The sequence below is a fragment of the Solanum dulcamara genome, chromosome 3, assembly GCF_947179165.1.
Source record: "Solanum dulcamara chromosome 3, daSolDulc1.2, whole genome shotgun sequence".
Taxonomy (NCBI): domain Eukaryota; kingdom Viridiplantae; phylum Streptophyta; class Magnoliopsida; order Solanales; family Solanaceae; genus Solanum; species Solanum dulcamara.
Window position 1 is genome coordinate 39105160 of NC_077239.1, and position 22556 is coordinate 39127715.

Below are 22556 nucleotides of genomic sequence, written 5' to 3' on the forward strand. Positions count from 1 at the left end.
GCAGGAGTTTTATCTCAAACGGGTCTGTAGGTGGGCTAACCGAAAGAAGCAGAAAGGAGACATAAATTCAGGATAAAATGACAGGAAAAACAAAACATATTGTAATTGACCGCTAAAGGTATTTAAGGAAATCAAAAAAATGTGGAAGGTGCTAACCTACTACAGTAAAACCTCATTATAGTAATAGCATTTATTTGAAAATTTTATGACTACTGTAGTGAGATGATGTTATATATTTGACATTTAAATCTCATTTAGTTGTTATAAATAAAAGTACATTAAAAATTAGTGTAATAATTTTGTGAACCAAGAAGGAATGTATTTGTTAACCAATTGAACCAAAAAAAAATAGAAAGTATGAATGTAAAAAAAAAAATGGAAACACTAGTAGTCTTTCCTCGTGAAATTATGACTATAACTGATGGGCATCATTTAAATACATTTTTTTTCTTTTAGATTATTCATACTTGAAATTTACTTTGTGCAAGACATTAATAATGATTACCATAAATATTTCAAAAGTATATTATTGTAACAATATTCGAGTATATGTAATTTTATAGAGAGTACATTAGGTATGAATGTCATTGTTGTTATAGATAGAATGTTGTTATAAAGAAGTAAAATATAACATGAAAAATCATTTCTCGAGAAAATCCAATCGTTATCGTAAAATATTGTTAGAACGAATGGTTGTGATAATGAAGCTGGGATGTACCTTCATATAGTACATTAGCAAAACTCATATGTACTTTGTGCCTACATTGCCCATTCACCATGTAATTGTTGCCTCAACTTCACTGAACCACTTAAAATTTTACACCTTCACTGGACTCTTACCGTGCTATCTTGTTTCAACTTCACGAGACTATTCTGGATGTTCCATAGAACAGGTTTATAGCTGGAAAATATTTAAATGGTAGTTAATAACAACAAATGATATCAGCAGATTGCTTATGAATACGTCAACAAGTTTAAGAGCAAGATTAGATACATACATGCGAGTGAGACCACTGTATGCTTGCGTGGCCTGCTGGAGCCGTGCATTAAGCTGCAAGATTTCAGCAGACAAGGCTTCTGTTTTGCTCTGCTCTTCAGCTAGCTGACCCTAAATGAACACCCAATTGGAAGGACATAACTAATATTAGTTTATACTGCACCAATTTCACAATGACAAGGAACTCAATCTGTCTGGAACGATCCATCCGGATGCTTTTGAGTATTAGAACATTTTTTGACCTAAATGAGACTTCCCGTAGGTTAATTATGTGTTTTATGACTTGTGGGTACGGCTGACATGGGTCACGAGGAATTCAGTTGCGTTTTGGAGAAGAAAATAAAAATCTAAAAGTTGGAAAACTAAGGAGGCGACCAGAGTCGATACTTGGGGTTAATGGGCTCGAAATTGAGGTTTGAAAGTTCTTATAAGTCTGTCTGATGATTTACGACTTGTTTGAATAGTTCGGTACTCCTGAGGGGCTTGGGAGTGATTCATACATTTAAGAAAAAATTGGTGATTTTGAAGAATAAGAATTGACCACGATCATATGTGTCTAGACGACCTCGAATTGGTGATTTTAGGGTTCCAACAAGTTCGTAGGGGATTTTGGAATAGTTTTCATGTTTGGTTTGCATTCCAAGGGATTCGGGTGAGTTTCAGGGGCTAAAACCACAAAATGGGCTAACATTTGAGGCTTTTTTGTTTTGTTGCTATCGAGTGCCCACGATGGGACAACAAATGTCGTGGTCACATAGAGGGCTGACATGGGAAGGGCACCGCATTCGTGCTGGAGAAGGAAGCGTTCGCGCAGGAGAGGCGGCCATGCGTGTGGGCATTGTCGCAAGCATATGCGTGTGTTCAAGCAAGGCGGAATGGCATACTGTAACACCTCGGAAGTTGCAAAGTGAGATTTAAAAGAAAAAGTTGCAGAACATATGTGGGGGTCAACTCCCATGAAGCCACCTACGGACCGTACAAGGTCCTACGATTCGTAGGAGGGCAGTCGTAGGTGAGCTTGGACACTTGGGAAAAATATTGATTCACAGATCTGATCTACGGGTGTGACCTACCAACTGTATAAGGTCTTACGGTCCGTAAAGGGGTTCGTAGGAAGGATTTAGAAGGTTGGTAAAATATCAAGTCAGAACATTTTCTACGGACCAACATGACGGTCCGTAGATGGACCTACAGCCCGTAGGTGAGGTCATAGGTGAGATTCAGAGAGTCTAATTTCAATGTTGTACAGGATAAGTGATACCTACGACTCAGAGAAGAATCTACGGCCCGTAGGGGGGTGGCCATAGACCAAACTTCAGAAACTCGAATTTCTCACCTAATTCCATGAGCCTTTTTGACGACCCATAGAGTGACCTACGACCCGTAGGTAGGGCCCGTAGGTCCCCTCCGACAATTTAATTTCAGGGATATTTTAGACATTTCCTATTCAGGGATATTCAAGTCTCTTTTAATTTCAAGCTAGGATTCCATTGAGGTACGTGGGAATTTCATCCATGTAGTCCATAAGTATTTTCAATTCTTCTTTATGATTTCTTCCTAACCCTAGGTTTTTGGATGCTTTTTGTATTGGGTTCAATCAATTATGTTGTTATTCATTCTCAATGATCTTATTGTGCATGATTCAATCTTAATTACACGTTTTTGATGAATTTCCCATGAACTCATGCATTATGCCTATTTTGTGGTTATGAACTATATTTTAATATTATGCATGTATCATGAATTTGAAGAACTAAGATTTTAAGAATACTTTTTGATAAAGTATCAATGATGTTTTTACGAAAACAAGGTTGCTTCAAAAGGTGAGGTATTCTTATCATGAAAGATTTCCATGACTTTCTATGAACAAGCCTATCATGATTTAGATGCTTAGATAAGTGTCTTTATGAATACGTTATGAAATCATGATTTATTAAAGGAGCTATTCTTATGATTTTCAAGTATGTTATGATGAATTCGGTCTTACAAGACTATTACCATTTTCAAAGATTATGTTATGATTAAGACTATTCTTGTTCAAAGTATTACCTAGCACCGACTTAGACCAGGGGGGATTACCTAGGTCCCAAAACTACGTGCCCCGTAGGATTTGCCTTAATTCGCCCTAGCTAGTGGATCCACAAATGGCTCACGTTAATGGTCATTACCTTGGCAAATAGGACAATCTATTTTCGGTGTGGGAGGGATGAGACCGGACTCCATGTTATAGCTCATATGATTTATGTCGGTTACAGTATCTCTCCACTTATGTTATGTTAAGCTTATGATTTTCTTACGAATATTGCATTGACCATGTTTTATCTTTCTAACGATGTTTTAAAGAATTATGTCATCTTTTAGTTTGTTCATTGCACTACCATGTTTTATGTCATGCATTGCACATTCTTCATACTCAGTACATTCCATAGTACTGACCACATACTTCTCTTGCCTATATTGTTTTATAATGTAGGTCACGGTGCTTCCCATCCCGCTCGCAGTTAGTATTGAATCCTATCTACGTTGCACTATTTGGTGAGTCCTCATGGTTCAAGGGCATGACCACTTTATGAGTTCCTTATGTCTTTTCATTTTCAGACTTCATACAGTTTCAATTCATTTCGTGAGCTAGGGTTTGGACTTGTCCTATGCCACACATGTGATAGTAGAGGCTATGTCAGACTAGTATAATTTCCGCTTTATTAGTCTTTATACTCACATTTCTCTCCTTTGAGATTTCTATGATGAGATTACTGTTGAGATTTATCTTCAGCTTTCAGTTTACCTTGATTTATCTTGTTATCTTAAGTCATGCTTATGCTAAGAAAATTGTTTAGGGTCATTCCGGATCTTATTTGTCGTGTCACGTCTAGGGTGTAGCTTGAATCGTGATAAACTAGGTATCAGAGCATCAGATTTAAGTATCCAAGGGTGTCTAACAAGCCACATTAAGTAAAGTCTTGTTTATCGATGTGAAACACGCCACATCTATGAATAAAAGGCTACGAGACGTTTATGAAACTTCACTTCTTTCATCACTCTTAAGTCGTGCGATAGAATTGAAATCTATAAAGTTTCTTTCTAACTCATGTTCTATGTGTTTCAGAATCATGCCTGCAAGAAGAACTCCATTGAGAAAAAACGTAAATCAAGATGAGGAACATCAAGCACCTCAAGCTCAGGTTGATTCTTTGGCCGAGCAGGTCACTGATGGGTTTAGGCCTGCTTTTCAAGTGCTTGCCAAGCCATGGTGGCCCAAGTCAACGGTGAGGTTATAGCTACCGTGAATCCAAATGTGCGTATGGCGGCAACAAGGGTTCGAGACTTCAATCAGATGAATCCTCCAAAATTCCATGGTTCTAAGGTGGACGAAGGTCCACACGAGTTTGTTGAAAGGATTCAAAAGATTGGTGATCTTGGGTGCATTTATGCATCCAATAGCCAAAATAACCCATGTTCATAGTAGAGTTTGAGAGAAAATTCTTATAATCTAAGTCATTTTTAGAGTGCTTGTGTATGAATATAGCTAACCAACATGATTAAACACTTTCGGGACTAAATGAAGAAGAATGGACATTCAAAAGATGATTGAATTGAAAGTGGAGCTTAAAGGAGAAGTTGGGAACAAATGTGAAGAAAATGCATCATATAGGAGTGTGTCTGCATCGCGCATTAAGCTTCAACAAATTAATTCCAACACTTGGAGTTTATTTGACGTAATAGTGTGGTGCGCGCCAGGTAGCCGCGGACCTGGTTCTGGATAGAATAAATTTCGCCGAAGAAGAAAATGAAAAATTGAACTGCGCAGAAACACCTCCACATTGCGGACTTTGCTTCAGGGATTGCAACTTTGCATTTTTCGAGGCTATAAATAGTCCACTTGTATTCTATTTTAAAACATTCAGTTTTTAATTAAGGTTTTGACGAAGGAAGACAAAAGGAGAACTCTCCTAGGGTTTTATTTCTTCTTCTCTTTCATTTGTAAGTTGTTTTTTTATGTTATTAATTATGTTTTTGATTCTTCTAAACATTATGAGTGGCTAGAATCCCTTGTTCTAGGGTTATAACCATAAGATGAAGGTTTAATATAGTTTGCTTTGGTTGAAAATGGTGTCTTTCATATAATTGCTCTTATATTCTCATTTAGACTATTTTAATGCTTGATCACCATTAAAGTACATTAGTTGTCTACCCGAAACTCGAAAGACGGAAAAGAGATAGAACATTAAAATATAAGGAATATGTTTGTTCTAGAATTGCCTAGGATGATTCGTGTATATGATGTCCGTGACACATACATGTACATCATACTTGGTTAATAAACAAGATGATAGGATTAATGCATCTGTGTTGGTTCATGCATATCCCCGCTCGACGATGTAGTTAGGCTGTCAACAGAGGTAGGCAATTAGAGGTCGAGAGACCATGATTGTAAAATCAACCTTGTAAACAGTGATTGAAAAGACCCACTAAATGCCAAAGTGAAGTGTGTTAGACCTGAAATCTGCAAGTGCTACAATCCTGGAATTACTTACTCATTTGATCACAACTTATTAAATTTCTGAATTGTTGCTTAATTGTAGTTTCAATAACTTAGTACACAATATAATTGAAATCAACTTTTTTGCAACACACGCGAACAATTTAGTCAATTGGAAATATTATTCACGCCTGATTAAAGTCCTTTGGGTTCGACAATCCAGTTCTGAAAGGAGCCAATTTATTACTTGTAAGACCACGTACACTTGTGTGTGCTCAGGTGGAAACAATTGGGACAAGTTCAAAGGTGTTTTTCTTGACCCATAGAGTGGGGTTCATCAAAAACTGTTTTGGAAGTGTGCAGGAAGAGAGAAGTCTACGACTCGTAAGAAGGTTTACGACCCGTAGACTCGAGTCGTAGAAGTGGCGATCAATTCCAGTAGCTACTATTTTGTGTGCACTACTTCTATGCGCGAGTCCTACGACTCGTAGGACCACCTATGACCCGTAGGTCAAGGTCGTACGATGTGAGGTGTAATCCCGATTTTGGACATAGGTTCTACGAACCATTTCGACGGATCGTCAAAGGACCTACGACCCGTAGGCCCTAATCGTAGGTCACCTCCTGTAGTTTATGTATCCTCTTTAAATGTTGATGTCATGGTTTCTTCTGGGTTTGCTCATTCCATCTCTTTTGTTGATTTTTTATCTTTTGAAAGCTATTTAATTGTTCAAGTGTAGTACCAAATATTTTAAAGACCAACCCTTGCCACTACCTTGTTGGGTTGGTCAATGATACTTGTTGAGTACATGTTGTTCCCCATACTCATGCTACATATGTAGCACTCTTGTGTACAGATCTAAATCCATGCACTTGTACAGATCTTTTGTCTGATCAGTGGTTGATTTTGGAGATTTAAGGGTGAGTTGTTTGGTTATTCCGAAACACTAGGCTCCTACTATCTTTATTCCCCGTCTTTCTTTCCAGACAGTTATTTGACCCAAATTCTGTGTTTACCTTCATCTTAGTCGCTCTTATACTCATATCACTAGATTACATTGATGTATTTACGCTTTTCCACACCTATATCTATTGAGACACTTCTATGACTAATAATTGTTTCTTATGCTTTAATTTATGCATGTAATTAATGAAAACCGGTTTAAAATGGAATTAGAACGGCCTACTGGATTGCGGAGTAGGTTCCAAGACTTAGGAGTTTTGGGCCTTGACACTGTCAATATGTATCTTGAAAATAAAATGTCATAACCGACTATTCAGAAATTGCAGTATACATGCTTGGATAAAAACGAGTAGTTCTTTCATTAGAGTTCTAATGCATCTATCTGTCTTCTATTCGACCAAAATGATTGCAAGGCAAGGTGTGACAATTGTTCCATTGCATTTCAGGATACCAGTGAACCAGATTCAAATTCAAATACACCTCCGTCCCATACCATTTGACTTGGCACACTATTTAAGAAAGAATTTTAAAACTTATGGTCTAAAACAATCCTTAGATATTTATGGGGTATAAGTCATTTCATTAAGGGTAAAAAGGAAATTTTAAAGTTAAAATTGTTTCTAATTATAGTAAGGTGACATTCTTTCAGTGTTGTGAAAAAGCGCTGAAGCGCTCGCTTTAAGCGTGAAGCGAAGCGAGGCAAGGCACTAGCGCTTCAACACCGTGAAGCGAAGCGATTTCAAAAAAGTGTGCGCTTCATGGAAGAAGCGAGAAAAAAGCTCGCTTTTTTTGAAAAAGCGGCACTAGGGTTTTTATTTTTTAAAAAAATCTGTAAAACTTATAATTAATTATTCCAAGCTGCTGCGACTTCTTCTTCAACTTCGACTGTTCAACCAGGTTAGTTTTTCTTCTTCTCTTCTTCTCTTCTTCTGTTCTTCGCTTTCTATTTTTATTTTTATTTCCATTCAGCAGTTCTGCCGTCTGCGCAACTGCTGCGATGTTCTTCTCTTCATCTCTTCTTCTCTTCTTTTTTTTCTATTTCTGCGCAACTGCCGCCTGCGAAGAATTATTTTTTTCAAGTTTTATTCAGCAGTTTGGCCCTTTTTTTTTTGAAGATAAAGCATATGCTCTGGTTTTTTTCCACATAATGTGGCTGCTTTATTATTTTTTTGTTTAAATTTTGCTGCAGTTGCTTTTTTAATTTTGCTGCAGCTGCTCTATTATTGTTTTGCCAATTTGACTTGTGTGACTGAATTATTATTCTATTTTTTCTTTGTAGTAAGTTGTATTTTCTTAATGGCACAAAAAAGGAATCCAGCTTGGGCATATGAAATTGTCATGGGAAGTAACACAAAAATCAAATGTGTTTTTTGTGATATGACATATAATGGCGGAATATTTTGTCACAAGAAGCATCTTATTGGTGGTTATAAGATGTTAAAGTGTGTCCAAAGGTCCCGAATTCATTCTCTCTCAAACGGTGTTGTGTTGGCAAGAATCTCTTCGGAAAAAGAGGCGCTTTCAACTTGGATACCATGAGGCGGACCTTTATCTTCAACAATAAGTTCTAATTATTTAGAAAAATCTAACTCCCGGAACTTCTTCGTAGTGGCTCCCTTACATCCCTCATTTCAGAGGGTAGAGTATTTTATGGAAAAAAAATGAATTTAAAACTCAAATGAATCCTGAAGCATCCATGGTTAATCTTGTTGATGATGATGAAATGGATGATGAAGTTGAAGTGAATATGCCAATGGGGCAGATTTCATTATCTATGCATATTTTATATTTTATATTTTTATACTAATAGCACTTTTTCTGAAAAAAGCATGCATTTCGCTCCACGCTTCTGTGAAGCGAGCCCGTCGCTTTTTTCCACTTCTCGCTTCTCAAAACACTGCATTCTTTTTGGGACAGATTAAAAAGGAAAGAGTGTCACATTAAATGGAACAAAGATGTCACATTAAATGGAACAGAGATGTCACATAAAATGGGATGGAAGGAGTAGCAAATAGTAACATAATAAGAGTTTGATGAACAACCTTGATGGAGATGATTTCAGCATATTTTGTGCCTTGAATTTCATTTTTGCTGCCTTTGATAGATTCCGAGACGCCTTGCTGGATCAGGTTGTTGTTTGCAGTTGCTATTGCAGCTTGGTCAGTCCTCAACTTATCCAACACGACACGAAGCTCCTCATTTTGCTTGAGACAATCTTTGACCTGCATGGGAGTACTTCAAAAATAATGCATTTGACCAGAAGAGACATTCGGGACATTGGAGCTACATTACCAAGGGTGTAATAAATTACAATATAATTTGAAGAAAACTATCCTTGTACGCCAAAGAAGGAAATATATTCAACCAACTGATTGCCTCCAAGAGCAGAAGTTAGATAAATAAGACCGCTGTTGCGTATAAGAATTTTGCTTAAGCACAGCTTATGCTTAAGGAGTAGGGAAAAAAATCACGTGTAGCCAAACTGAGTAAACTATTGAATACTTCAAGAATTTGCAGGTAGCAGAAGCCAGCCAACCCAAAATCTTCCTCAAGAAGATGATGTTTTGATTGTTCTGATTTCTGAATTTAAGAAAGGTTAGACATCTTTTTTGTTCTCAGTGGTACTATTAGCACTTCATGCTTTGATTTCAATCCGGAGATATTTATCAACACATTCATCAAGACTATTTGGTTTTGACGGTGACAAATTGCAGGATTGATTGCCAAGTTCTTCTGAGGTAACTCTTTTGCAAATACCCATACTTTTCAGTACCAACCTTATGAGAGAAATGACACTCATAAACCTTCCTCCATTCCGTCAACTATTTATTACAATCAAAGATTACATTAAGAAAAAGTATAACAGACTTGTCAATAATTATATACAGAGCATCATTTACTACTATTGAAACAGGACATGGAAGAAACTACATATAAGAATATTTCAAAGATACCTCAAAGCAATGTGAATAGGCCTCATACCATCTTCTCATCCTCATTTAACTTCAAGAACTTAAAATTACCTGATTCTCCCACTGCACTGCCACCCCTAGAGCTTCTTGACGAGAGGAAGAAAGATTAGAATTTTCCTCGAATAGCCTCTCTATCTCTGAGGATTGTGAATCAATCTGAAATAAGAACAGAATGGAATGATTTCAAATTTCACATTGCAAAATGAAAAAACAAAAATAGAGGATGGAGGGTATACCTCCATTAGAAGTTTCTGCCGGCTACTTTCCAATCTTTCAATAGCCACTGCCATATCAAGTAATTGCTTTTCAAGCCTCACCTTGTCTTCCTTAAAGGGTTGAAATAAGACCTTAAACTCAAAGAACATTGTTCTACCAAAACTTTATAATAAATTAAGCACATGAAAGTTACCAAAGTACGACCGAAAACTTTTTTTGAAGAGGCCAAAAAGATGAAGGGAATTAGCAAAAGAATTTAACTGTGGTAAAAAGACCATAAGAAACAAACCCATCATTGAGGAACAGTTTTTTTGCACAGCAAGAATTGAGTCAACAGGGCAATTACACTGCAAGGGGATTTAGCAACATGATACAAAGAACAAGAATTTTAATAATTTATGCTCATTGGACAATCATTTTCCTTTCCACAGAAAATATTAGCCGACTCAAATTTAACATGCTGAATTTTTTCTTGTCAACTGCAGACACATTAATTACCTCCGAGAATGTCTTCTGGGATGCCTTTCCGGAGACTTCACCTGTAATAAATAGCACAATAATACAGAAAAGACCAACAGATATCAAGAGACAGCCAACTGGCCGTAGCAAAAGAGAAGTTCATGTAATATGCACATGATTTATAGTTAACTATGTTAGGTGATTCTTGTTTCTTTTTCACTTTCTAAATTTTGTTGTGCAGTAATATTTTCAGATTGTAGTTTCAAAAAAACTATTTTCAGATTGTTTGCACTTCCCTTCGCTTTCTTCGATATGACCTGCATTACTTTCTATTATTATTGATAGACATGAGTTTATTGGATAATGACCTTCATCAATCCACATAGGCTCTTCTGACATTATGGAGTGGACACCCTCAATTTTGAGCTTATAACTACTATTTTACCTTTACCTCCGAAGTCTTTCTTTTCCTCAATGCCTCCTGTCTCTTCTCTCTCCCCATAACTTTCTGCCTCTTCTCTTTCCATGTAACCTTCTCCCCTCCGCCACATACGCCGGCGTCGCCGATCCATCTCCCCTACGTCACCGCGTTGCTGATCCATCTCTCCAACCCACCGCATCGCCGATCCATCTCTCCTACACCACCTACCACCGTCGACGCTGTCGTCCCAGATTTGGTAAGTTTCGGGTTTTTCTCCTCTTTTCTGCTGCGGACGGAACCCTAGTTTCTGGTCCACTATCGGAGCCAAAGAGAGACGGTGAACTCGACTTTGTCATTTGTCTTCTTCACCGAACTGCGACCAATTCTTCGCATTCTCATCCAAGATCTGACCGGAGAAGAGATGCTATTTTCCAGCGACCTCTATATTAACAAGGTCCGACCAGTATCAAATCGGAACAGTACTCATAGCAGCGAGCAATTTTCAGCTACTTTGTGAAGCCATAAAAGCAGGTTCTTTGTTCTTCAAGACTTGCCGCACCACAGGTTGTCTTTGCGCTGTATTTAAATTTACATTCAGCTGAGCTATGTTCTGTTAGGTCTTTGCAGTTTCTTGTTTTCTCTTTACTTTTGTTATGTCTGCCTCAGATAATAGCTTTCAAAGTTAATTAGTGGGAGATAGTGTAATTCTATGCATTGTTCCTCCCTTATCTGCCTTTATCCCTTATCTGCCTTTATCCCTTACCTTCTTGATCTTTGCTATAGTTCTTGTCCAGATGCTGTTTGATTTTAGCTCTTGTCCAGCCTTTCATATTTTTGTTATCTGCATTAGTGGCTTCGGGGTTTGATGGTAGTTTAAAGCAGGAACGGGGGTCAGGGGTGGCAAGGGTACCAAGGGAGATTCTAGGTTGTGGATTGGGTCTTGGGACATAGGGACCTTGAGGGGAAATCAATAGAGTTAGTAAAGATTCTCAAGAAAAGATAGATCAATGTAGCTTGTGTCCAGGAAACCAAATGGGTGGGAAACAAGGCAAGGATTTAGATGTGCATAAGGTGCACAGACGAGTTTAGACAAGGAGGTCAAAAAGCTCTTCAGTTGTATGAGGTTGTGAAAGACACCCCGCACACCGAGAAGCTATTTCTAGGAGATTTTAATGATCAAGTAGGGACCACATCGAAGGGCTATGATGATGTACATGATGGTTTCAACTTTGGGGATAGAAACGAAGAGTTCCACTCTTAGATTTCACTAAATCTTTCGATTTGGTCTTAGCTAACTCGAGTTTTCAAAAGAAAGAGGAGCACTTGGTGACCTACCATAGTGCGGCTGTTCAGACCTAGACAGATTACCTACTCCTTAGGAAGGGCGATAGAGATTTATGCAAAGGACTTCAAGGTTATTTTGAGCAAGAATCTTACAACTCAACATAAGCTCATAGTTATGGATTAAAACATCAATAGGAGGAGGAAGAAGAGGGCTCTATATCTATGTTGCTCGGACTCTCAATGAATGTTGCCGCACACGACAATGCACAATTTTGGAAGGATCTGGCAAGCGTCTGTCAGCATTTTTGACAAATCTGAGCAACATAGCTCTATATGGCCAACCAAGGATTAAAAGGGGAGGCCAGACTAATACTAAAGCCCAAGAGCTTGGGGAAGAGATTGGTGATAGTATGTGGACTAGGACAACGGACTGCATCAAGGAGCAGCTAGAGAGGTGTTAGGGGTTTCAAGGGGTAACGTAGGTAGACATAAAGAAGACTGGTGGTGGGATGGAGAGGTCCACAGAAAAGTAGGAGCCAAGAAGGTTGCTTATCCGATGTTGGTGGAAAGCATTGACGAGAGGTTGTATGCACTTGTATGAAGAACTCGAGGACAAAGGTAGGGATAAGAAGTATAGGCTCACCAAGACGAGAGAGAGGAAAGCCTGTGACCTGACCAATTGAAGTACATCAAGGACGAGAATGGTGAGATATTTGTAAAAGTGGCACACATTAGATGAAGATGGAAAAAGTATTTACATAAGCTCTTGAATGAGGAGGGTGATAGGGATATTATGCGAGGAAATTAGAGCATTCAAGAGTTGTTGGGATTTTGGGTATTGTTGGTGCATGAAGGGGAGCCTTGGAATAACTACTAAAGTGTTTTCATGTGACCAAGGTTCAAGCCTTGAAAACAGCCTCTAGCAGAAATGCAAGGTAAGGCTGCATATAATAGACCCTTGTGGTCGGGCCCTTCCCCAGACCCTGTGTAAATCGAAAACTTTAGTGCACCGAGCTGCCTCCATTATTTTGGTGCATAAAGTCTAAGGAGGTTAAGGAAGTAATTTGTAGGATATAGAGGAAAAGAGCGATCGAGTTTGGTTTTCATCGGAAGAACTCATGTGAAGTAGGTATGGAGTTGCTAATTGGATCGTTTAATGTAATTTTTAGGACAGCTAGAATGTCATAGGAATAGAGATGGAGTACAATGGTTTTAATATACAAGAACAAGAGTGATATTCAAAATTGAAACTATAGGGATATCAACCTATTAAGTCACACTACAAAAGTCTGGGAGGTCATCGAGATAAGGATGAGGAAGGGTAGGTCTATGTAACACCCCGTACATTTCAACATGTATACCACTAAGTTAGTATTGACAGACATATTTAAACTTGAGAAGTAAGGTGGTAACGAAGCTTAAAGTTTAGAGTCGAGTGTTAAGTTTAAGTAAAGGAATTAGGATTCGGAAAATGGGATAAAATAAGTGAGGTGCTTGCTTGACTAATTAAGCTAGTAGGTGACAAGTAGGTGCATCATCTACTTAGACATTTTAACCAACTTAATAAGAGCAAGTAGCTGCATCACCTACCTGAGCTAAATAGATTTAATAAGGGGAAGTAGGTGCATCACCTAGTTTGACATTTGAGCAACTTAAAAATGGCCAAGTAGGTGCATCACCTACTTAGTGAATTGTGGACAAAAATGAAGAGGATATAGGCAGTGAAGTGCACAATTATATAGAAAAATCAATTTATCTCCAACGCTCTCCCTTTCTCTCAATGCTATCACAGCCACCTCAAAATGCTTCTAGGGTTCTTGGAGAAACCTTCCTCATTTCGAGTCAAGGTAAGTAAAAATTTTATGGGTTTAGCTTGATTCTTCCATGAAAGATTAGGATTTCATGTTGTTCTTGTTTAAAATAAGGGGCAAACCTTTCCTCAAGTTGACTGCCCAACTTTTCTTTGTTATTAAGAGAGTTTTCTCTTATTTGGTTTAAGTGAGAAAAGGAGTTTAAGCTCTTTATGTGTAGGTTTGGATAGAGAATTTTATACATATTATTGTTAAGAACTCACGGGAAGGTGATTGAAAACCCTAAGTTTAATATTTTCCTATTGTGTTGACTGATTTTAATATTGTTTAGGAGTTGTATATATGAATAGTTGTTGGGAGGTAGTGGGTGACCTCATAGAAAGGTCGAGTGGAGCTATAATGAAGTATGAAAGGAGAGTGTGATACACCACTTAATTGGATTTTGTGTGTTATGAAGTCTTCAAGTTTACGGGGACCTTATAAGAAGGTTGTATAGTATAAAAATGATTAGAGGAGAAAGGAAGGAAAGAACACCATTGATTTGATAAGTCACGGATTTATTTTCCGGTTACTATTTTGGGGAGATCAAGTAACCTAAATTGATTGATTAGCTATTAATAATAGTTTTACCACTTATTTCATTGTAAATAATAATCCAAAGGAGAGAAAATTAAATCATTTTAATACCAGAGTTAAGCAGCAAGGTATGTAAGGCTATTCAATTTCATATTCTTTGGCATGAAGTCCTATATTCTGTGTACCAACAAAGTGAGTTTTCTAAGTGATTCACATAGTAAAAGATATGTTGTGATGGTGTACAATCTCCAGTGTAGTTAATGATTAACCTTTTACCATTCATGGTTTCACAAATGTGTCAAACTACTCCTATATGAGTTCATTATCCTATATTGATGTGTTTATACTTTCAAGTATTGGTATGACAAAGTTACTCTAAACAGTAAGTTTCATGAGTTGTCCTCTAAGTCAAATGAGGATTTATTGAGTCAATAAGATCCTACATTGCACATGTTATGAGAGTTCCTATGCCGGATACATATTTTGTCCATTTTACATTTTATATGTCTTTGCATGGAATGTACACTTGTCCCTTATTTTGGATCTGTCCATGTGCCTCATTAGTTCACATGTTTATGCACCCTTTCATTTGACATCATCAACTAAGTGTTTAGCTATCGTATCATCTTACACAGTCCTTACCTCTGCATTTGAGGAATTACACGTTTCCATTAGAAATGCATGTATACCCCATTTGAAATGTCCAAATGTGTTTTAAATGAAGCATCTGCTAAGTAGAATCACTTTCTCACTTGTTATACACCTTACTGATTAATTTGCTACATGTCCTAATGTCCTTGATTGTCCCACACCTTCATGGACTATCTGTATCAGACTGTATATATTCTTTGTGCCCAATGAACTTCATTGAATCATAAAAGTTCCGAAGTATCACATTGACGTTACATTTTTCTTCCTATATCATTGTTATTGCCTCAAATATTTTATTCACATGCCTACATCACTGGTATATAGTCCCAAATATCAAAAGATTTATGACCACCACAAGAACAATCTCAAAGATTAAAGAGACAAGGTAAAGTGAATCTATATAATTATGGGTGGCAGCTCAGGGGTTAAAATACCTACCATGGACTGATCCTAATTCTTGTATTTAGAGGTGGCAGCTCAGGGGTGGTAATAACTAGCATGGACCGATCACAACCTATATAATTATGGGTGGCAGCCCAAGGGCTAAAAGCCTAGCATGGGTCGATCCTGATTTGTATATTTATGAGGACCGCATCCCCGGGGTTAAAATACCTAGTGGTGTTGTACTTTCAAGTAGGAGAGCCAAGGGACAAGTCTCCTCTTCTCATCTTCTCCTTATTTAGTAGAATTATTTAAGGAGGCGTTTAGCAATGAAAACTTTTCACTTTTTTCCGGATTGAACTTCGTATTCGCGTTGTATCTTACTCTTCATTTTTACTATTACTTGTTTCATTTGCTTTGTTTACCTTTGTTACTTTGTAGTCGTTATTTCCTTTCAATAATGCTTTGATTACACTTCTTTTGAGCCGATGGTCTATCAAAAACGACTTATCTACCCCCACAAAGGTAGGGTAAGGTCTAGGTACAACCTACCCTCCCAACCTCACTTGTGAAATACACTAAGTATGTTGTTGTATAAAGATCCAATTACCATTGCCCGTTATTTCCTGGCGAGACAAGAAATATTTAGATACCAACACTTCGATATTTTCAGAAACATCTTACCCAACTATTATCTGATTAACTCTGCCTATATTTTTGCCAAAGCAGAGGAACATTGTAGTTATTTAGGGTCAACATCAATGTTAGCAAACAATGATGAGTTACTTGAATACTGACAAAATGGATTACAATAGGTTATTTAAACCGACCAAAACTAGTTTGAAATAGAGATTAGTTGATTGATTGACACTTGCCCCAATAAAAATGCATTAATTATTACTAAATTCAAACTTACATACTTTAATGCTTGCGTAATTTAGTTCAAACATGCAAGTTACAGATGTTTTTTTCTAGAATATTGCTCCCATAATTTTCATCTAATTTATAGGCCATCACTTCAACCAAAAAAAAAAAGCAAGAAAAAAAAGTAGAGAAATTAACAACTAACAAATGAGACTATAAGTGAAGAGTCCATTTTTTCCTATTTATGATTGGATTTGATCAACATGAATAATAGAAATTGTTTTGCTTAGTTCCACTTCTCCATAATTTCTCTTTTTTATCAAGTTTTTTAAAGTATTCCATTAATTGCATCAAGAAAACTAGTAAGGACTGCTTTGGACATCTAGGTGACCTCAATTGAAAAGGAACAAACTGAAAAATTGTCGAAAACTAGAATAAAATATATGGATCGTCTCGAAATTGAGAGACAAGTAAATCTTGAACAAGAGGTTGGCAGTGAAATCCCACAAGTGGAGTCTGGGGAGGGTGGCAGTCTTAAATATTTTTATAAGGGTAGAGAGGTTGTCTCCGATAGACCATCGTCTCAAGTAAAGCATATCAAACAATTTAAACCTGGTATAAATAAGAAAATATCTATTATCCTAGAATGGTTAGTTTAAAGCTTTCATTTGATGAATGATGACTTTTTTGTGAGATTTGAAGAGTTAACAATTGTTGCTTGAAGACTTGCAAGAGTGTTTTCAAGGGCATTACATCCACATGAAGGTATCTTATAGTGCAGATGTTGCTTAATTGCTTGTTTAGGGTATTTAATCTCTATCAAATGTTCTAGATTTTGCGAATCTTAGCAAACTGAAAATGGAGTTCATTTTTCTTATGACCAAGAAATTTGTCTAGAACCAACCTTTTGGGCCAACTGCATCCTTCAAAATTCAGAACAATGGGCTGCGCAAGCTCGAATTTATGACCTAGGACACAATTCCCTCAGCATTTGTATTAAGCTCAATCATAACCTCTCTAACAGAACGGGAAAAAAATTCCAACCATCAATGTATCGATAACCCAGCAATCTTATCAAACACGCTTTGGCCTTAGTTTTCACCATTCAACATAGCCACGGGTGACAAGTGGTATGTAGCTTCAAACCCATATCGCCTCCGATGAGAACTAAACAATGAAATATACACTATTGTTATATTTCACCTTCACACCAACCAACACTCTTCATGTTGCACATCAATCTCTCAATTTCACCTCTTGTTGGAATTTCCGATCTTAGAATTTTGGACCTACCAGCCTTGGATTTGTTCAAGACATTCAATTGTGATTTTGTCGATCTTTAACAATTATTTTATACTCTGCACATTCGACGTTGTGACAAATTTTGTATCATCGATGGGTATTCTTCCATCTTTACTTACTCCCTTACTCAATAACCTTTAAGATCTTATTTCCATTGTTTGACTACTCTGCATGCTGTATCTGGACATTTACATTTATACTAATTCATAAGAGCTAAGCACTTCTATCTAAAATTCTGAACGATATATACCTGAGACATTTTTGGACATAACAGCAAGCTTCTCTTCCAAATCCTGCTTTTGAGAACTTAGTGCAGATACATGCGCTTTCTCCTCCACTAACTGCTGTCTTTCTTGTTGCCTCAACAGGGTCACTTGCTGTAACTTAAAAAATGGTATAGCAAATAAATAAAGCTTAAAGGGATAATCATGACAACATAAACAAACAATGTAACCTCTAATTGAGACTTTAAATTTGCTAGCTCCTTCTCCATAGCATGCATATGATCTGGCGGAAAATTCATTGAAGTTAAACCACTAAGAGGACCAGTCATAGCTTGCTGCTGTAATGAGTTAATTTCTGCTCTTAGAGATGCTGCGTCCTCTTCAGCCTAATTCCAAAATGATTCAAATGTATTAAGGTATACTATTCCACTTCAACTCATTTTAGTGAAATAAAATATTTGCATACCCGATATTGTTCCTCTTCTACTTCCTTCAAACGTTTCTTGATTGTACGAAGCAGAGCTGAAAGATCCTCCTATATTTGAATAACAGGGCTCATATGAGAAAGGAAGATAGAGCATATATAAGGTTTAAAAAACAATAGAATGGTAGTAGACATGATATGTACTCGCGCAACAACTGCTGCATCCTTTTCCATGGCAACATCCTTGAGTGCTTTTCTTAATGAAGGTATTGTGTTTTGCTCCTACAGTTCCAAAGAAAAGAAAGTGAAGCCACCTATCTACTGAAAAGAGGTCCCAACATCTTACTTAAATTCTTTTTTGTTCCTCCTTTCAGCAAAGTGAAGACAAATTCAGAATGGTTTATCATCTAAGGAAAAGGATCCAATTGTGCAGAATAATCTATTCTATAGTGAAATCACAACCAAATATATTGTTGTACAAAGATTTAAAATTTAAAGTAAATTTGCGGCATCATGACCTCATCCACGAATGAACACAATAGTGCTAGGATATGAGCAGATAAAGACCATATCAATAAGGTAATGATATTTGTTTCATATTACAATGCCTAGAAATAATAATCCCTCCAACCCATAAATGTGAAGGTGTTATAATAGGCACTGAGTAGAATGAAGGAACTACTTTTGAAATTTGTGGTCTAAAACAAGTCATAGATAAATGTGTGGCGGTAAATCGTTTCATTAAGGGTAAACGGGAAGTTTAATGTAAAATTGTTACTCTATATAGAAAGGTGTCGTTCTTTTTGGGACTGACTAAAATGGAAAGAGTGTCACATAAATTGGGACAAAGGGAGTAGGAACAAAGTCCACTACCTTATTCATACTTTATCAAAGTCCTTCTATTCCTTTTCTCTTTGAGAATGAACTTTATCAAAGTCTTTATATTCACTCCCAATACTTTTTGATTGTTAAAAGTTACACTCATTAAAGGGACATTATCGAGCTGTTATTGTGGTGCAACTGAGATGTGGAAATGAGTGGTGTTTGAGCTTTATAAGGGGTTGTTTGATTCGGAAATTGAAGGATGACTACCAAATATGCAGAATAACATATTCTATAATGAAAGTACAACCAAATATATTGTTGTACTAAGATCTTAAATTTAAAGTAAATTTGCAGCATCATGACCCCATCCATGAATGAACACAATAGTGCTAGGATATGAGCAGATAAAGACCATATTAACAATGTAATGATATTTGTTTCATATTACAATATCTGTAAATAATACTCCCTCCATAAATGTGAATAAAACTCCCTCCATAAATGTGAAGGTGTTTGACTAGGAACAGAGTAGAATGAAATAAATACTTTTGAAACTTGGGGTCTAAAAGAAGTCATAGATAAATGTGTGCCGGTAAATTGTCCCATTAAGGGTAAATGGGAAGTTTAATGTAAAATTGTTATTATATATAGAAAGGTGCCATTCTTTTTGAGACGGACTACAAAGGAAAGAGTGTCACATAAATTAGGACAAAGAGAGTAGGAACAACATCCACTACCAAAGTCATACGTTATCAAAGTCCTTGTATTCCTTGTTCTTTTTTGAGAATGAATTTAATCAAAGCCCTGATATTCACTCCCAAAAGTTGCTGATTGTTAAAAGTTACAACCATTCACGGGACATTATCGAGCTGTTACTGTGGCGCAACAGAGATGTGAAAATGAGTGGTGTTTGAGCTTTATAAGGGGTTGTTTGATTGGGAAAATGAAGGATGACAATCTTGCTGCAAGAATTAAGTCTGGTACCACTAGATGCTGAAAATGAGGATACTTTGCTATGGACTGGACAGAGCAATGGCGTGTACAATCCTGCTATAAATTTTACTAGCAGCAGAAAGTTTTCCTTCATGGCCTTTAAAGATCATTTGGGGAGCCAAAATTCCAATATAATGTGTGGTATGTTTCAGCTGCATATTGGTCATGATAAATGTTTGACACGGACAAATATACAGAAAACAGGTCTGCAGTCATGCAGCAGATGCTTCCTCTGTGGAAAGGGAATTGAGGATAATAGGCATTCCAGCATTGTGAGGTCGTTGGTTACCTTTTGTATCCCTTTTTCAGTATCTTTGGGCTGGAACATGTTTTTAATGATCGAATTTTCTGGAGCCAAACACAGCCTTAGAAACTCAAGGATGACTAGTCTACCTCTCTACCCTTCTCCACTAAAAAAGTTAGTTTTGCCTTGGCACAGAGCTTGAATCTTTTATTTTTTTGAGATAAGTAACAGTTCTATTATATAAAAACTTAGCCACCCTAGAAAAATGTGCTAAGTTGGAAGCTTACAAGCCCCTGCCCAGAACCCTATACAATTATACATTGTCAATTCAATATACTAACTCTCCTACTTCCCCCAACATATTCTGTTTACACAAAAAAAGAACAAGCTGAGACAATTCATCCTAATTTTCTCGATAGAACCGCTAGTGCCTTCAAAATGTCTACCATTTATTTCTTTCCACACTATCCACCAAACGCAAGAACGAATTATCTTCCAGCAGTCCTCCTCCCCACCTCTATTCTCAATACTCTACCAACTGTTCAACAGCGCCAAAGTAGAACTAGGTATTACCCAAGTTATTCCCAAAATACAAAAGAACATGTGCCACAGATTTATAGTTGTCCTGCAGTGTAGGAATAAGTGTTCATTGTTTTCACCTCCTGTTCACACAAAAGATATCTTGAACAAATCTGAAGACCTCTTCTTTGTAGCTTATCTTGAGTTAGGCAAGCATTCCTAATCACCAACCAGACAAAGAATGACACCTTCATAGCGATATTTACTTTCCAGAGCTTGAATCTTAGTGCTGGAAGTTTATATGAATGAAACATTTACCTTATAAATAAAAAGGGACATTATCGATTTCAATCCCATAAATTCTTTAACTACATTCAGAGAATTGATGACTTTCAAATAACTGATCATATAACTTTTTCCAGAACGAACCCATTCTATGTGGACCATTTACATGACTGGTCTCCATCCAAGAAACTATAATTAAAATAACAACATCCTTTTCCTTGGACAAAAGAGTATAAATATAACATTCGGAAGCTGCATTACCAGATCATTAAGACGATTTTGCAACATGTTGTTCTCAACTTCTTTTGTCTGAAGCTGAATAAGAAAATTTAAGAAAAGACATGAACAGGAGACATTCATTAGTACATTCACAAAGTACTTAAAAAAACATCTAACGTACTCCAGCTCAAAAAAGACAGTTGATAAAGCTGGCAATTTGGGAGCAAAGAAGCAAATACCTTTGAGGCCAGTGCTCTATTTTCTTCATCTAGTTCTGCGTTTTTTCTTTGCACAACTTTCAATTGAGAAACTAAGCCAGTGATATCATTCTGCAGATGGATGTTTAGATATTTAACTCAAAGGCCAGAGTACACAATAAAACTAAATTAAAAAAAATACTATATATAGGCTTCTTAAAGGAAGAATTTTTCGTCGTTATGAAATTAACCTAATCGTATACAGAGGAATGTAAACTTTGATTCCTGTGCAGTTTGTCAATTAAGCATTCACAATAAAGGGAAAAAATATACTGAATAGAAATGCAAATTGAGACCTCTGATAGCCGAGTTGCACTCTCAGATTTTTTAATCCCCAAAACCTCTGGCAAAAAAGATGGTAAAAATATTAAGATGAGAAGAATGGAGAAAAAGATTGCTGATTAAATTTTGTTAGTACAGAGAGGAGACGTACCATTAGTGTTTGAACGTTTAGTAAGATCTAGTCCAGAAGACGTTTTACTTATTCTCTCTGCTGCTCTTTTTTGACGAATTTCTTCCAACTGCATACATACAAACAAGATATGGAAAAGTTTGGAAATGAGAAACGACGATTGCGGAGGAATAAAATTGATACCGTTCGACGACCAAGAGAAGCGTGACGAGACTCCATAGCGGAAATCAAATCCAATGCTCACAGAAAGGACCTGTCTCGGCTGCTCCAATGCTCACAGAAATGACCTAATCTCCGCTGTTTGCCTAACCCAAATTTCACCTACCACTTCCAACTTCCCTCAAGAGTCCGGAACCTAAATAATACAAAAAGTCAAACGGACCAAATAAACGTGTAAAAAGAATTTTGCATTTTCTATAACTAGGAAATAAGTCCGCGCTTCACGCGGTCATAAATGACACCATTGAACTTGTGACTAATCCTTTTCTGAGATTCTTGTGAATATGAGAAATGTTGGGAATTAAAATATTAAAGGCAGATTATAAAAATTTGAAATTAAAAATGTTGAGAATATTCTAATTTAAACTTTAAATAAGTAGCATAATCGCATACTCGGGTACTTCTAATGAATGATATACAAAAAAATATTATTCTTTGATCAATTTTTAATACTTTTGTATGTTCTCTATAGTAAAAAAAATATGACTTGCTATAAAGGTGGTTATTGAAACAACTATATATATATATGCATGAACTTAAAATAACACTTTCTAAGA

At 36.7% G+C, this 22556-nt stretch overlaps 1 protein-coding gene across 3 annotated transcripts; it reads right to left on the reverse strand.

Annotated features, from left to right (window-relative positions):
• Positions 1 to 511: 511 nt before the first annotated feature.
• Positions 512 to 22160, reverse strand: LOC129882540 (uncharacterized). Of its 3 annotated transcripts, none has more exons than XM_055956888.1 (15): positions 21964 to 22160; positions 21802 to 21889; positions 21665 to 21711; positions 21351 to 21440; positions 21154 to 21207; positions 18231 to 18308; positions 18069 to 18137; positions 17833 to 17988; positions 17629 to 17761; positions 10128 to 10168; positions 9650 to 9739; positions 9465 to 9569; positions 8484 to 8663; positions 999 to 1102; positions 512 to 901 (listed from the first exon to the last, which is right to left on the reverse strand). In XM_055956888.1, exons 1-15 carry the CDS (start codon positions 21997 to 21999, stop codon positions 826 to 828), a joined length of 1347 nt encoding a protein of 448 aa, XP_055812863.1. In that variant the 5' UTR covers positions 22000 to 22160; the 3' UTR covers positions 512 to 825. The 3 variants fall into 3 exon arrangements, with proteins under 3 accessions (XP_055812863.1, XP_055812861.1, XP_055812862.1); XM_055956886.1 differs by having other exon boundaries at positions 999 to 1108; positions 21964 to 22155; XM_055956887.1 differs by having other exon boundaries at positions 999 to 1108; positions 17629 to 17755; positions 21964 to 22150.
• Positions 22161 to 22556: the final 396 nt, after the last annotated feature.

Coding starts and splice junctions, on each gene's coding strand:
- LOC129882540 (XM_055956886.1), bottom strand. CDS start 21,999: ATGGAGTCTCGTCACGCTTCTCTTGGTCGTCGAACG. Junction 18,309..21,153: donor AAAATCGTCTTAATGATCTG/GTAATGCAGCTT, acceptor TTGGAACTGTAG/GAGCAAAACACAATACCTTC. Junction 17,762..17,832: donor ATTTAAAGTCTCAATTAGAG/GTTACATTGTTT, acceptor CCATTTTTTAAG/TTACAGCAAGTGACCCTGTT.